The sequence below is a fragment of the Meles meles genome, chromosome 5 (assembly GCF_922984935.1).
Source record: "Meles meles chromosome 5, mMelMel3.1 paternal haplotype, whole genome shotgun sequence".
NCBI lineage: Eukaryota > Metazoa > Chordata > Mammalia > Carnivora > Mustelidae > Meles > Meles meles.
The window spans coordinates 7,577,114-7,593,815 of record NC_060070.1 but is presented as its reverse complement, the minus strand read 5'-3'; the positions used below and the strand labels follow the sequence as shown (position 1 = coordinate 7,593,815).

The window sequence follows — 16,702 nt, the reverse complement described above, 5'->3', positions numbered from 1 at the left end:
GCCGGTTGTTATACCGCTGCAATTGTGGAACTCCACAACTGGTAGTTAAGCATTCACCAGCACACTGTTCCCTTTAAGTGTATTTTCACCCTAGCAAAAACCTCTGAGGATGTGGGCTTGGCTCATGTTGTGTCTAGGAAAGCAGGAAAACAGAGGTGTCGAGTGACCTCTGCTTGGCACCGCCGTCTTTGGCGTGGCGTGAGGAGTCGCGTGTCTCTTCACTTCAACATCCATGACTTTTCCATGAAGTGGCCTCAAGACTTTTTGATGAACTCCGTGGCAATAGAGGATGTCCCCCTCTCTTCAGACTTAACAAGTATTGTGCCAGATTTGAGAGTTTAGGGAAATAGAAAAGCATCGCATACTTTGTAATTTGTGAACATCTGTTCAGTAGAACCCGGCGTCTTAAATCTATTATTAGCGTCTGATGGAAGAGAGCATAAATGCTACCATAGTTCATAACATCGCTCATACACACAGTACACACGGAACTCGTTACCAGACTCCGGCCGTGCTTATCTTGGTTTACTTGAACTATAATTTTAACACTTCCCTCATTTAATTCTGGGTTTTCCTCTTTACGGATTCATTCTGGATTTCTAAACACTCAACTTTATTCTGGAAAAGCAGCAAATTAACTTTGCTTTTTACACGCTAAGCTTCCTGCTCTCCTGCACCTTTGCTTGGCGACCGCTTGAAAAATCATGAGGGGTGCCCTTGCATTTTCCTATGAAGAGATTTGTAATCTTTTGAATCATGTAATAATTTTTAACACTGTAAATAGAATTAAGTGTATAAATCCATAGTATGATCAGAATTGTAAGTAGTAGCCCTGTTGGGCTAATAATTTTGATCCATCGTGGGCGTAAACGTGGAGCTTTCCACATATGCCAGTAGCGCCTGGCTATAAATCTTGTTTGTACTGTTGTTGTTTTTAATTTAAAACAGAGCATTCCTCAGTCAGGTTCTTGTGTGTCAGCAGCGGAGGATAAAAATCTGACTGTCCTGCCAGCTCTAGAGAAGGGTTTCTCAGTAGCAGCGTGTTCACTGTGGGAGCGTAATTCTGTATGCGGGGGCTGCCCTTCGCATTGTCCTGTGCTCACTAGATGCCAGGTGGCCCTAGTGGCAGAATTGACCCTAGCTGAGAATTACCCCTCCAGAAGAATCTCAGGTCTTTCCTTTTGAGTTCCATTGAATTGACAGCTCAATTTTTAAAAAATCCTGAAACAGGGGTTCCAGCGTCCCTGAGAACGACCGGTTGGCTTCCATAGCCGCCGAGTTACAGTTTCGGTCCCTAAGCCGCCACTCAAGCCCCACCGAGGAGCGCGACGGTGAGTAGTGAGCTGCAGGCTCCGGTCTTGACCACTTTCCACGGGTTCTGCCTCAGGAAGAAATGAAGAGTGAGAAAGAGCTGAGAGAGTCCCCGAGAACAGTCGGTGTTCAGCATGTCGGCCTTTACCGTAAATGCCTTTTTAACTGTACTTGCATTTCCTAGGTCCACTTCTGTTGCTTCTTTAAAAAAAAATTATTTCCGATACTTTAATTGCCAAACACTCTTATTTTCTTCAAAATACAAACCTTCAGTAGGTTTGTTAGTGATACACTGAGGCTTTATTATAACGCGGGCCTCTTGAGTGGGGTCCCCAGAGACTCTAATTTCTGCTCTGTTTTCCGATGTCTTGTTATTTGTGGAAAGTTTAATGTGGCTAAAATCATGTAATGCCACTGACAACTTCTCACTCTGGTATAGTTTCCTAGAAGTGACTGTCAAGACAGCTTCTCACACTCCATCAAATAGAAATCAGTTGCCAGAAAGGACAGGTTGATGGTGACTAATCATGGCCGTGCACCATTTCAGTCTTGCTCTCGATTACGTAAGCACGTCTGTTCCAGAAATGTTAATTTGTGTGGAAACATGCATCTTGCAGAACCAGCTTATCCAAAAGGGGATTCAAGTGGGTCAGCTCGGAGAAGCTGGGAACTTCGGACGCTGATCAGCCAGTCGAAGGGTAAGGGGGAGAATGTTGAACTTAAAATGCTTAAGGATAAAGTGAGACGTTTCAGCTAAAATATGCTTTAGATTTTGAATTATTAGTTCTCCTACGTTAACGTTTTGTGATCTCTTTTATATGTGTGACATTACTTCCTGTGTGTACTGTGTTTGTAAGTATTTCCTATTTCTTTTAATAAATTATGAGCTCCTTTGGCTCAGAACACGTTTTATTCATCTTTGTATTCTTCAGGCAGTCGTAGTGGTTAACTGTATGTCACCTCGGGTGGGCCCTTAGCATAGTTCTTTGTGCATGGAGGGAATATAATCGATACTGGTGAAATGAAGAAGTAGTCATGTCCTAACGCTGGATGATAACGTTTTTGAGAAGCCACATCGTTTGGCAAAGGTGGTAACTGACAGATACCCGACAGAGCTGGGACCCAGCACACGCTGCCTCTGTCGCCAAGTCCGGTGCTCTTAGCGGCAGTCACCCCTTGGAAGTTGTCCATCAAAGTCAGGAATAGTCGGGGGATGTCACGGAGGGGTGAGGCTTGAGCTGACTCTTGAAGGAGAAACTGGTCTGCATCAAGCCTGGAGGGAAAGTACAGAATAAAAACACATCTGGAGGGAGGCCCTGTGACTGTGTAGCTGTCAATGGAGGTGAACTTGAAGGGGCTGGGGGAAGACGCACCATGGCCAGTCTTCCGTGACAGCGAAGTGATTAAGGCCTCTCCCAGAGCTGGTGGCCAGCCCTGTAGCCTCTTGAGCACCCAGTGTGTTCAGGGAGTGGGAAGGAGGAGCCAGGAAGACCCCGGGGTGGAGGAAGCTGCAAGCCCCAAGTGGGGAGGAGGTGGGGAGACGGGTTAGCGTATCACTCAGTCATGCAGAGTCAGATACCAGACTAAGGTGGATGTTCAAAAAAGGAAGGATGTCAAGAAATGACTGCCGGGCCTGGGGCAGGTGAGGTGTGTACGGCGGGTTAAGGCACGGAGATCCATGTGCTGGATGGAGCCTGGGGGACAGGTAGGACAGTTCTGCAGTGGCTCCCACGGTGCCAGTGGTTCCCCGCAGGGCAGGTCTTGGTGATAATTTTCAAAACAGATACTTTGTGGTCAGGAGAACTTGGGAACTCTCGGGATAGTTATAATTCACATTAACAAAGGTGGAGAAGTCTTGAGAAATTTTTACTATTTAAAAGTTTTTAAAAAGCCCCTCTCAGAAAAAAATTTGACAGTAGAGTGGAAATTACAAATACAATTAGAACATTATAAATCTTGAGGAATTTCTCTTCTCAAATTAACCTCCCAGCCATCCTCATCCTCTGTGATCTGTGTTGGCAGAAAATTCAGGCTCTTAGATAGCGAGGATATAGCATGAGGAGTATGTCATTGGGACATGTCTGAGGCAGTGCTGCTCACAGGACAGGTGTGACCCCACCGATGGGTTGTAAAGTCTGCATTAAAGAAAACAGGACGGAGTCTGAATCATGTGTGTAAGAGGAATGTTGTTTCATGAAACTCTTGTTTAGGTCTCTCTGTGTGTAAGAATTATTTTTCACTGTATGTCATGATAAAATAAGTCAGAGACTTATTTTCTGGAGATGTGGAGCCTGAGAAGGTAAGGAATAGTAGTCACAGTAGCAAAACCTTACAGAGTATTGTTGTGTCCCGGCCACGGGGCTTAGCGCTTTACGTGCGGGTGTCACGGACCGCTCACAGTGGCGCTTGTGCCGGAGATACTGCCCTCATTCTGCAGAGTAGGAATTTGATACATGAAGAAGTCAGGTCACTTGCCCATTGTCAAACACCTGGAAAATGGTGAAGTGAGGGTTTTCCCCGGGCATTCTGGTTCCAGAGGCTTTGCTCTGGACTCTTTCCAGAAAGGGACAACTGAATTCCCTTCTCCTCAGAGATGGCTTCTGAGGAAGGTGTGGCATTTCAGCGGAGCTGTGACGCGTGAGCTGTACTCCCCAGGCACTGTGTGGGAAGACAGCATCTTGGCCAGGAAGGTGTGAACACAAGCTGCAAGTGAGAAACGGCTCGGGGTGTTCTGTACGAGCCTTTTCCGTTTGGTTCTTCTGGGGCCTGCGGTAGGAGAAGAGAAGGACAATATGAACTGGGAAAGATAAACAGGGTCCAAAGTCTGTAGTGCCGTGAGTCCTCTTAGATTTTTGTTAAATGGATTGTTGAGAACCATGAAATAATTTAAGTAGGAAAGGGTCATGGGCAGATTGTCCCTGTTAGTAAGACAATTCTGGCCAATAAGAGTGTATTGGAGGGCGCCTCGGTGACTCAGTGGGTTGGGCCTCTGCCTTTGGCTCAGGTCACGATCTCAGGGTCCTGGGATCGAGTCCCGTGTTTGGCTCTCTGCTGGGTGGGGAGCCTGCTTCCTCCTCTCTCTCTCTCTGCCTACCTCTCTGCCTCCTTGTGATCTTTGTTTGTCAAATAAATTAAAAATAAAAAAATTATATATAAAAAAAGAGTGTATTGGAGACAGAATAGCCTGGAGGCAATGGGAGGTCCCTGCAGTGTCTGTCTGAGCAGCCGCCTGGGGGAAGGAAGTCATTGGCTTTGACCGACTAGCCTGGATTGTGTGTGTGGGTGTGGCGCGGCGCATCCTCTGCAGCTGTGCAGTTGGAATGGACTGGAACGCACCTGCTGGGTATCTGACCCGAGGATGCTCGGCCTTGCCGTGCTGAGTGCTCACGTGTGTTGCTCCGTTCCTGCTATTTGCGGGCCTTTGACTCGCTGCTGGTGACTGGGACTACTGAGTTTGTGATTCTCCCTCCAGACAGTGCTTCCAAACAAGGACCCATAGAAGCCATCCAGAAGTCAGTCCGATTGTTTGAAGAAAAGCGGTATCGAGAGATGAGGAGAAAGAATATCATTGGCCAAGTTTGTGATACCCCTAAATCTTACGATAACGTCATGCACGTAGGCTTGAGGAAGGTGACCTTCAAGTGGCAAAGAGGAAACAAAATTGGTAAGGAAATTGAGCATCCTCGATCGAAAATGGCAGTAGTTACATGTCTTTAGGCTAAACCATAGAATTGATCCTTTTCTCTTATGGCATGTCTTGTAGAGGTTCTGTTCTTTAGCCTGTATAAATAATGTGTCTGTAAAATGTGTTCTAAGAGCAGTGCAAGAGGAGATTTTGTAAATATTTTTTTAAATGGTTCTTTAATCGTTTTGCATGAGAACTCCAGAAGCTGCCAGTGGAGAACTACGTAAATTTTACCCGTTAGCTCCCATCGATGCTCTTATGGCTTTATTCCTTCCAGCACATTTTGAAGAGAGACCAGGTACAAATAGAGATGGTCTTTCCTAAAACACTGCTCGTTAATGATTTAGAGGCACTATTTCACAAGTGCCTCTTGTGAAATAACCGCCGGAGGATCGTGTGACAGAAGGAGCCCGACCGTGTTTCAGACCCTCCCGGCTTTTCAGTGCATCTTTCCGGGGAGTGTTCGGGTCTGAAGAGGCCAACACAGTTGTAACAAGAGGACTCTGAGCCCCAGGAAACCCTCACGGTTCTGTAGAGCTGTCAGGGCAGAAAATACTGAAAAAATCTAGTGCTTTATAAATTTTATCAATTCTTGTTACCCGTCTTAGCCATATATCCCCTGAATGTCCCCAAAGATGTGTTAGTCAGATCCATTTCCACACATCCCTGGCCGTGCAGCGATGAGGTGTGGTTAGCTGTGGCCGGGCTTCCTCCTGATCCCCAGCCCTGACCTTCCTGAGGGCCGGAAGTGTGCAGAAGTGTGCACCTTCACGCCCCTTCCAGGGTTTGCCAAAGTCACTTCTACTCTAGATCTTTACAGGTAAGGCACAGCCCAGAGGTTGCCTTCAGTCACTGGGGAGCACTCAGACATTTTGGGTCTGGCAGTAGTAGGTAATTGTAGGTCATGCAAATACAGATCCAGACCTGGGGAAGATTATCGTGCATCTGAGTGACTTAAACTGGCCTCGCTTTGGTGGCTGAGAGCAGCGTGTGTGTTCTGTTCGCAGGGGAGGGGCAGTACGGGAAGGTCTACACCTGCATCAGTGTCGACACCGGTGAGCTGATGGCTATGAAGGAGGTGAGTGGCCTGGCCTTGTGGGGGCCTTTTGGTGTGGCAGAGATTTGGGGAAGACGCTTGTTTTCGAGGCTCTTGGCACCTAGAGCCAGCTTGGTGTCTCCGTGTTGAGTCATGAGGCAGATGCCCTGCGACACCAGAGTAGCCGGGCGTCTGACTCCAGGAAGGCGCCAGTGAGGATGCTCAGACCAGGGGCACAGGTGATTCTGCCACCACACAGCTGTGCCAAGTGCCACACAGAGCGAGGCGAGCCGAGTTAGCCGAAGGCCGAGAGGACCCTGGTAACAGCGTCTTAGCAGGGAGCTGGGGAGAAGATACCGTTTGTGATCAGCTTCAGAAATGAGTAGCGTCTCTTGGGGCGCCTGGGCGGTTCAGTGGGTTAAGCCTCTGCTTTCAGCTCAGGTCATGATCCCGGGGTCCTGGGGTCGAGCCCCACATCGGGCTCTCTGCTCCGCGGGGAGCCTGCTTCCTCCTCTCTCTCCCTGCCTGCCTCTCTGCCTACTTGTGATCTCTGTCTGTCAAATAAATAAATAAAATCTTTAAAAAAAGAAAAGAAAGGAGTAGCGTCGCAACAGCTGGAGGGAGGATGGGGGCGAGCAGGGGAAACCTGAGGAGGCCCGTCAGGGAGACACATACTGTTGAGGAGACCCTTGGGCCTCAGGGCAGAGGAGCCCGTGGGGCAAGAGGCCTGAGCCACCATGGCCCCCTCTCTCTGAGCGCCTGCGGTGTTTCTTGTCTTCCCTGCGTGGAGAGACACTCACCCACTCTGCCCCCACCACCTTGCTCCTGCTGGGCCGTCAACTTCTGCTGCTGCTGCCGCTTTTTTTTTTTTTTTTTTTTTTTTTTTAAGGTTTTATTTAGGGCGCCTGGGTGGCTCAGTAGCTTAAGCATCTGTGTTCAACTCAGGTCATGATCCTAGGGTCCGGAGATCACGTCCTGATCAGGCTCCCTGCTCAGTGGGGCGCCTGCATCTCCCTTTCCCTCTACCCCTCCCCACCCACCCCTGCTTGTGTGTGTACTCTCTCTCTCAAACGAATACATCTTTTTTTAAAAGATTTTATTTATTTATTTGAGAGAGAGAGAGCACAAGTGTGGGAAGAGAGAGAGAGGGAGAAGCAGACTCCCCACTGAGCAGGGAGCCCGACACCGGTCTCGATTCCACGACCCTGGGATCATGACCTGAGTTGAAGGCAGACACAACTGGCTGAGCCACCCAGGCGCCCCAGTCATAAACTTTTCTTTTCTAATTTAAATTCAGTTAATTAACATATAATGCATTATTAGTTTCGGAGGTAGAGGTCAGTGACTCATCAGTCTTATAGAACACCCAGTGCTCATTGCATCCCATGCTGTCCTTCATGCCCGTCACCAAGTCACCCCTCCACCCACTCTCCTCCCCTCCAGCAACCCTCAGTTTGTTTCCTGTGATAAAGAGTCTCTTATGGGCTGTCTCCCTCACTCATTTCCTCTTGTTTTATTGCTTCCTCTCTTCCCCTATGCTTCTGTTTTGTATCTTAAGTTCCACATATGGGTGAGATCATATAATTGTCTTTCTCTGACTGACTTATGTCGCTTAGCATAATACCTTCTGTTTCCATCCACATTGTTGCAGACGGCAAGATTTCATTTTCTGATGGCTGTGTCATATTCCATTGCGCGTGTGTGCGCGTGCGTGCGCGTGCGTGCATGTGTACATCACATCTTCTTTATCCGTTCATCTAGTCTAAGGATGTCTGGGCTCTTCCCATAGCTTGGCTATTATGGACATCGCTGCTGTAAATATTGGGGTATAGGTGCCCCTTTGTAAACTTAAGGGCACAATCATCTCACAGCTTTCTGTCTTCCAGAACCTATATGCTTGTGCTCACTTATTGAATGCTTAATGTTTTTGTGAATTCAGTTTGCGGGTTACAAAAATGATCCCGTTAGATGTTCTCTCACCAAATATTCTAAAGCAGGCATGTTTCATTCACGTGGAAGGACAAGGCAAAGAAAGACTTGAAGTCAGGTTATAGGCACACGGACCGTAGTCCCGGGGGTCCAGGTGACGCAGATGTCTGAAGACCCCCTTGTTTCTGGTTTGTGACGGGACCAACGCTGATCAACAGTTTTCTCTTTACAGATTCGATTTCAACCGAATGACCATAAAACTATCAAGGAAACTGCAGACGAATTGAAAATCTTTGAGGGCATCAAACACCCCAACCTGGTTCGGTATTTTGGTGTGGAGCTTCATAGAGTAAGCCAACTTTGATGACATGGTTTTGTGTGAGCAATCAGTAAGGGCACAGTCGGAGTCCTGTTCTACATCGCAGGTCTTCTCATTTCAGAGCACAGTAACTTTGCCTAATTATCAGGAAATCTCCATGAGTTACATCATTTCTGCCTTCTCTCTGAAACTAGAGGAGTTCTTCCTAAAATGTAAGTTGTAGACTGTAGTCGTTAACCCGACATTATAAAGCACTGAAACCCATCCTGCCGATGAGAAGATTCTCCTAAAATGCCCCTTACGCAGCGTGTTACTTTTTTCCCCTCATTTTTAACTGATCATGCTGATTTTTCTTTTACGTGTACTAAGGAACTGTTGTGAAATGAGGAAGTTAAAACTTCAAATTCGTTTCCCCCCCTTGTGTTTAGAAGTAAATCCTTGGAGGGGAAAGAGGATAACTTGGAGCATCTCGGTGGAGTCTGAACTTCCAGGGGAAGTTGAGTAGTGGTGATTTTAATGTTTTCACAAATAAATTCATACCTGAAAAGGATGTGTTTCAGTACTTAATAATACGTTGGTAGGGACAGCCCTGTTGGTCCCTGTCTGAGATTATATAGCAGACTTAATTTTAGAGGATTATAGATAATTTATCACCTATGATTTGGGGAAGACACTCTTATCCCGACCAGCTGTATAATTCCAGACAGGAGGCAGGCAGACACCTCTGTGTAGGAGTGAGGAATGACTGTTACGAGACAAGTTCAGTGTTGAGGATGATGAGCATAGCGTACCATTAGAAAGATTCCTTTGGGGCGTGACCGGTGACGTTGTCCAAACTCTTCCCTTTGGTGTACGTGTGAACACAGGCTGCGTCTTCTTCCTCCCGCAGGAAGAAATGTACATCTTCATGGAGTACTGTGACGAGGGGACATTAGAAGAGGTGTCCAGGCTGGGGCTTCAGGAGCACGTCATCAGGCTGTATTCAAAGCAGATCACCGTCGCCATCAATGTCCTCCATGAGCACGGCATAGTTCACCGTGACATCAAAGGTAATCCTCCCCTTACCTGGCTGCCGTGGAGCCCGGACTGTGTGCCTCCCCACGGATAGATGTGCCAAGACGCTCGATCCCACTGCCACATGTCATTTCTCTGCAAAGAAGTGCTGTTACTGTGATTGTGCTTCCACAAAGAACCCAGTGTGGGCAGGCCGTGTAGGACACACGTCCCCATCCATGAGCAGATGACTCTGTCTTTCTGCGTAACACTGTTTTCAGTGAGGTCTGTGTCTCAAGAAGGAAATTTGCTCTTCCTGTAGGCTGATTTAGCCAACCGCAGATTTACTGGGTTGTCCGATCGGAGCATCCTTGTCTCCGGGTTAAGATTCTGACGTCTTGCCATGTGAAGTCTGAAGTGCTTTTCTCTTCTGGCATGAGAGGAATAGTCATGCTCGTCTCACAGCTGTCCCTCTGGCATTTGTCGCGACCTTTGTATTTTGGGAAATGGGACATAATTTGTTTCTGATGAGCCCTAGATGGTAGGGCTCGACTCTGTCACACAGTCCGAGGCCGGCCTAGACACATTCACTGTAGAATTGGCTGGCTTCCAGCCAGGCACTAGACCCAGGGCAGGGCTGGATCACAGCAGAACCGGCTTTGGTCTGAGTGTAAGGCTCGACTGTCCTCCCTCCAGTGGACCCCCCTGAGCCCCCCACGCCCACCAGCCTTGTTGCCTCCTCGCCTGCCCGCCTACCGCATCGCTCTGCTGCCTGGGATCATTCTGAGCATTTGTTGGATTGGCTCTTTGTCAGGCCCCGGCATGGCCTGTTTCCAGGTGTTCTGCCACAGACACCGTACTCAGTGTCTGAGCCCTGTCACAAAATGGCACCTTCCTGTGTCAGCGGCCACGGCCATAAAGGGAATTTGTCAGGGTCCTTGAATCGAGTCCGTTCACTTGTGTCCTTGTGGTATTTTTTACCATTCAGTATGGCAGGTGTGCATGTGTGGACCACCTCCAGAGCCGTGATGTTCACACCGCACAGCCGCCGGTGGGACCGTGTCCTCTGGGAGCACTCAGGCGCTGAGCACGGTCCGTGAGGCGTAGCTCACTGTGGGACTGTCTAACCCGAGTGGCTCTGATGCTGAGAACGGTACCGTCGGACACATGGTGCCAGAGACGTGCGGCTCCGTCAGGGCAACAATGTCTTACAGCCTAGCGCTGCCTGGAGCCGTGAGCAGTGACCCGAGATGCCAGCTAGAGTCTGGGGGACGCGTGCGCAGTGCTTTGAGATATAAGGGGGCTCCGGGGCATCTCCGCCCTCACGGCGCGCAGTCAGCCCAGGGCGGCCGCAGCCAGGCCCGCAGAGAACGGCCGTGTGTGCCCGCTCTCACTCCACGTTGCTTCCCGTCCCAGGAGCCACTTCCGTGTTCACGACCTTGACCTTCAGACGCGGCCACCGCAGCAGCTGTGGCTCCCGTGTGCTTCCTGCAGAAGGGTCCCCCTGCGCTTTCCGCGTTAGAGTCTGTTCAGAGCCGGCCGTACTGATGCGAAAATGTCTGTGCCTTGTATTCACGTTTGTGAGCAAGGCTTACAGTCTTTCTGTGGTTGTGCTTTGGAAGTCAGGTCTTACAAATCTTTACGTTACTTAGTCTGTGACTCCTGTTCCTGGGAACCGGGGCTGCCGTGTACTGGAAACGCCCTCGTGAGTCCCCGAGCCCGACGAGCGCCCGTTTGTTTGTTAGGTGCCAACATCTTCCTCACCTCCTCCGGACTCATCAAGCTGGGCGACTTCGGGTGCTCAGTCAAGCTCAAGAACAATGCACAGACCATGCCGGGCGAAGTGAACAGCACGCTGGGGACAGCAGGTGGGGACTGGCTTGCTGTGTCTTTGCCGAGGCGACTCACTGTGGCGCGCCTGCTGCCTGGGTTTCCCGGCCGCTCTGTGGCCAGCGCGGCCCGGGGCAGAGGGAGGGCTTCTGAGCGCGGGCACTGAGCCCTCCCGCCTGCCGGCACGTCTGACTTGCACACCCGCCTCTCCCCCTGGAGTGAGCGGAGGGAGGAAAGGCCTCTGTTTCTCCCCAGAAAACCTATTTGTGCTGTTCACATGGGATTTATTAAAACATTTCTAGTCAAAACACAGCAGTGTGTTAAATACAACAGTATGGGTTGATTTTTTTAAGAACATAAGCCTTTCATTGTCCAACACTTGTGACGATTCATGCTTCTCTGGAGGAGGCAGGAGGTGTGGAGCATTGTTGGCCCTTTTAAAGGAAAAGGAGTGAGTAGGCACGCCCGGAAGTCACTGAGTGTCTTAGCACGTGGGACCGTGCTGCCCGTGCAGCCGAGCCCACGCATGGCAGGCCCCCGCCAGTCTGCTTTATTGTGCCTTTAAAAAGGGACACGTCCACGTGGTGATGATTTGTTTCGATTGTTCAGTGTCATAGAATTTTACATCTTCTTTTGCACATTCAATTTCTTATTTTTTTGTGAATACAGTTTTTCTGAAGATTTGCCATTCAAAAAATTGTCCTTTAGTCTTATTCAGTCTCCAAAATGTCCATTCAGGAAATTGATTTGAAAAATGTCTGTTCGTTTCAGTGTTTCCTTTTATGTAGCCCAGAGAAGGTCCTCTCTGTTCCCTGCAACAAAGCCGTTGTTTCATTTATGTGGAGTATCATGCAATATGAATTTCTTGCTTGGCTCTATGACTGTGGGGTGCTGTGTTTATATAACCCATTCCTATCACCGTGTCTGTGACTTTTAAAGCGTACATGGCTCCTGAGGTCATCACCCGAGCAAAAGGAGAAGGCCACGGGCGTGCCGCGGACATCTGGAGTCTGGGGTGTGTCGTCATAGAGATGGTGACCGGCAAGGTAAGCAGAGCTCACTTGGAGGAGAAACCACTGAGGGCACTTCACGTGAGCAGAGCTGTAATTGTGGTTTTATTAGCTATTATAAGCATACCATGGACACACTTTCTGCTGATTAGAGAACGAGACTAAATATGAAAGATGTGACCTGTCAATAGATAGAATAACGTGAAGACAAGCGACAAACTAGGAACCAAGTATTTGTGAGATTTATGACTTAGAGAACTTTTAGGCGAGTGAGTAAAAAAAGTTGGAAGCTCAAGTGAAAACGTGGAGAAGCGAGGAGCTACAGAAAGAAACGGGAGACTAGAAACTTCTGTCCCCAAAAACACTAGCACGCGAGTGCAGCGTCAGTCAAGGTTGCCAGACTTGGAGGCAGCTGAGCTGTCCCTCCGTGAGCGCACGGCTGAGCAGACTGCTGATCCAGACCGTGGGGCTTCTGCGGCGATGAGGTGAGCCGTCCAGCCAGAGGACGACGTGGGGGAGCTGTAAACGCACACCGCCGGCGACAGCGGCTCCTCTGAAGCCCCACACACGGTGTAGTGTGACGCCAAGCATGTGACGTTCTGGGCAGGGCAGGGGAGGCAGGAGGAGGACTGGCTGCTGCCAGCGGCCCTGGGAGAGGGAGGGAAGGATGGCTGGATGGAGCGCGAGGACACTCAGGGCAGCAAGACTGTTCTGTGAGCTTGCGTGTCTGAAAATTCTGAAAATGTGTCTTCTGATGAAAGCTCTGCTAAGGAACAACTGTATACAGATATCTAAAGGGGCCTGTGTGTGTGTGTGTGTGTAGTGGCATCATTTATAAAGCAGAAAATGTCAGAAACCTCTCAAGTGTTATTAGTAGGAAAATGTATTCTACCTTGAGGCTGCTGAACAAAGTAGCATTTTATTCTTAGGTTTTATGAAATAAAAAGTAACCAGAGCTTTGCACTATTCGGATTTGATGTTCGCTATTCAACAAGGTGGCGTAGTGATGTCTCGAGGAGAGAACTGTGGGGTTTCATGTTTTGTTGACATTTTTATATCATTTTACATATTACATATTTTACTTGCTCCACGGTGGCTTCTAGATAATTCCGGACGAATAGAACATCCAGATGGGGTCGGCAGACTGTGCTGAGCAGCTGGCTTTGTAAATAAGGTTTTACTGGCGCTCACTCACACCCATTCCTTCATGTATCTTCTGTGGCGGCAGTCAGGCCGCAGTGGGAGAACCGAGGCACTGTGGCAGAGGTCAGGGGGCCCGCAAGCCTAAAATACTTACGAACTGGCCCTATAAGTAAAAGCTTGCTGGCCTCTGGGTATTTATTAACACTGCGATGCCTGAAAAGATTGGGCAGTTTCATTTTTTTATGGCTGTGTAATATTAAACCTGCTCCCCCCCCTCTTTTTTTAGAGGCCTTGGCATGAATATGAACACAATTTTCAGATTATGTATAAAGTGGGAATGGGGCACAAGCCACCGATCCCTGAAAGATTAAGCCCTGAAGGAAAGGACTTCCTCTCTCACTGCCTTGAGGGTGAGCCCAGGATGAGGTGGACGGCCAGCCAGCTCCTGGACCATTCCTTCGTCAAGGTTGGGCGGATCCCTGTACCTTTTTCTGTTCGAATGTTTGAGTTCTGCTTATATTTGGCACCGAAGGAAATTTGGAAACTTAGATATAAAATATCTATGTATATCTGAAATGAAAAAGAGCTAAGTGTGTTATGCCAGGGAATTTTGTGTATCTTTTTTTTCCAGGAAATGTTCATTGAGGTTCTCTGCTTGATCCGTCTTGGTGTGTTTATGGTACACGTGGGACTTTTACGTGGAATTTGAAATGGGACTGGGTGAAAGCCATAGTTTCTGCTCCGGAAAGTATAGGGCTTAGTAGTGACAAAGTGTTGTGCTCCGAGCTGGGCTGAGGGTATAAACGCCGTGCTGTCGGGCCACTGGGAAGAGTGATCTCATCCAGCCAGGCAATCTCTGCTGTCATGGCTTGCCTTGTCATGAGGTGTCTGAGCTGCTCGGGAGGGTGTGGGGAGGCCAGGCAGGGAGGTGTGGGTATGGCAGGCTACCGAGGGTAAGAAAGTCGAACTGTATAGAGATGGGTCACAGGACGTGGAAAATGGTCAAAGGCTGCGGAAGTGAGCGGGAGCCCCGTGAAGGAGTTGCAGTGCGATGATAAGCACGACACGATTAACCAGGGTTTCAGAGGCAGAGTCGTCAGAAAGGCGCTGGCACGGCGAGTGGGCTGGGCAGGGGAGGTCAGGGGCGAGTTATCCGTGATACTTGGGGGCTGCAGTGGCCACGGACTGAATAGCTTTTGGGATGAGAAAGGCGAGTGAGGGGAGGGTCCAGGATGACTCCCAGGCCCCCGCTTGGGTCCCCATAGAGAGCCCGCGGCCTGGCAGGGTGCAGAGGCAGCTGGCTGAGGGCCGGGTCAGGGAGGCGGGGGCGTCCTCTTTGGTAGATAATGGTTGAGGCATGTTTGGAACGTCTGCTTCGGCGGGATTCCAGACGCACGTGTAGGTGACGTGGGCCCACACCTGGGATTGAGCGGGGCTCAGATGCAGATCCAGGAGACGGATCATGGCTGGGAGAGTACAGGAGCGTGCTGAGAATGGAACCCTGGGGCAAGCCACGCTGGAGGGCGCTGCAGGGGAGCCCCTGCCGGAGGGGGTGGGGAGGTGCAGGAGAGCGGGGGGGAGTGCAGGTAAGGGACAAGAAACTGGATTTGCTACCTAGATATTAGGGATGGGTGGTTAAAAACACACTCATTGCTTTGTCGAGACAGTTTGTGTCGGTGGGTAGTGTACAGATGCGTTCTGCAAAGTGCTCCCAGGGGCCGGTCGGCAGACGTCCCGGGGTGTGTGAGTGGAGCCTCCTGTCCTTGCTGGCTCCGAGCCGGGGTCCTCGCGGCGGCGGCAACGGCTTGCCTGTGAGCCACGTGCCTGCCGCGGATTGGCTTCAGCTCTCTCCTGCCTCTCTCGCAGGTCTGCACAGATGAAGAATGAAGCTAATCGGTCCGCAGCCTGGTAGTGTGTGTGCTCGGAGAATTCTCGTAATCACTACTGTATGTAATATTTACATAAAGACTGTGCTGAGAAGCAGTATAAGCCTTTTTTACCTTCCAAGACTGAAGACTGCACAGGTGACAAGCGTCACTTCTCCTGCTGCTCCTGTTTGTTTGACGTGGCCCGGGGCCTTCCAAGGACGGTGTCCGCGGGTAGAGACGCTGCATGTTAGGTGCCATGACTACTGTACACGGACCATCGCCCCGTCACCTGCTTCTCGTGGGACCGAGAATCGTGACATCAGTGTAGGATTTTGACCTTCCTGGGTTCAAAAGCAGCTGTAGTATTTTCAGGTGTTCCGGGCCTTGTTGTTAAACTCTTGTCTGTCGAGTGCGCTGACTGTGAAACCTTTTTGCTGTTGTTGGCAAGCCACAGGTTTGTCATGCAAAGGCTGATTAATGAAATTTAAGAAAAAGGTTCTTTTTTCAATAAATGGTTTATTTTAGGAAAGTTCAGTTATATTGTCTTTTACTGGTTATCAGCTTCAGAGCCAACACGTTATCTGAGACCAAGGTCTGTCCCTTTTCTTCATGTGTTCCTGTGTAGAGGGGGGTGCGACCGGACGTGCTGGAGGTGAGCCCTGGGTCCCCTGGTTGGGAGCCCTGCAGGGTCTGGGGTCTCCTCACTGAGAAGCCGAAAGGCTAAAGGAAATGCCACTGTGGATACCAGAGGCCCCCTTAGATTCTCTTACGATCCCCAGGCAGTGGAGGTCCAAGGAGAGTGGAGGCCTTGTAGCCATGCACTGAAGGCTCTTGACCTTTAAACCAAGATGGGTCAGTGCACGGTCAGTGTCAAGTGCTGCTGAATGACGTCTTGGCAAGAAAGCATCTTTTTCAGGATGTCAGCATTTCAGCAGTTTTCCAAAATAGCCCGAAGTACATGCCATTGATGGTTTCTTCATCTTCTTTTCACGATTACATTTTTAAAAGATGGACCTCACAGCTTCCCAACCTCTTCTCAGAAGCTCCCAGCCTCACTTCTGACCCCTAGCAGCTGCCTCAAGGCAAGGAATCTCTTGGGCACGACGCACTCACCTTGCCTCTAGGACACTAGATCTCTCCGACAGGTGAAGAATTGTGTAGACACTGAGAATTTGGTTAAGGTCTCTGTCCTTTCAAGCAGCTTTTCGAGGTGTGATGCGCACCGTCTTGGACGCATGCAGTTCAGTGACCGTCAGCATAGCTGTGCAGCCGTGCTTTCCGGTCTGCCTGAGAGCATCCCGCCAGAGGGAAGCCCTGTTTGCATCCGCAGTCAGTCCCCACTCCTGCCCCTGGCCTCAGGCAACCCCTGAGCCACCTCTGTCTCTCTAGATTCGGCTTTTCTGCACATTTCATCTAAGTAGAATTTTACCGTATGTGGTCTCCGCTGTCCGGCATCTTTCACTCTGCACGGTGTTCTGAGGTCCGTCCACGTAGGCGCACGCGTCCGGATTGATTCCTTTGTGTTGCCGACCACACCAGCGCACAGAGATGCTACATATTTTATTTCTTCATTTCCTA

At 49.7% G+C, this 16,702-nt stretch overlaps 1 protein-coding gene across 6 annotated transcripts in view; it reads left to right on the top strand.

Moving 5' to 3' along the window:
* Positions 1–15,647, top strand: part of MAP3K4 (mitogen-activated protein kinase kinase kinase 4) — a 114,489-nt gene extending 98,842 nt beyond the window's left edge. For 4 of the 6 annotated variants that reach the window (XM_046006862.1, XM_046006864.1, XM_046006861.1 and 1 more), the window contains 10 exons: positions 1,231–1,331; positions 1,929–2,009; positions 4,784–4,975; positions 6,004–6,074; positions 8,194–8,310; positions 9,170–9,329; positions 11,019–11,141; positions 12,043–12,149; positions 13,543–13,722; positions 15,123–15,647. In XM_046006862.1, coding sequence (XP_045862818.1) covers positions 1,231–1,331; positions 1,929–2,009; positions 4,784–4,975; positions 6,004–6,074; positions 8,194–8,310; positions 9,170–9,329; positions 11,019–11,141; positions 12,043–12,149; positions 13,543–13,722; positions 15,123–15,143 — 1,153 coding nt within the window. In that variant the 3' untranslated portion in view covers positions 15,144–15,647. Of the gene's footprint in view, positions 1–1,230; positions 1,332–1,928; positions 2,010–4,783; positions 4,976–6,003; positions 6,075–8,193; positions 8,311–8,401; positions 8,493–9,169; positions 9,330–11,018; positions 11,142–12,042; positions 12,150–13,542; positions 13,723–15,122 lie in introns of those variants that run through there. The other 2 variants (XM_046006863.1, XM_046006866.1) reach the window with 2 other exon arrangements.
* The last annotated feature ends 1,055 nt before the right edge of the window (positions 15,648–16,702 follow it).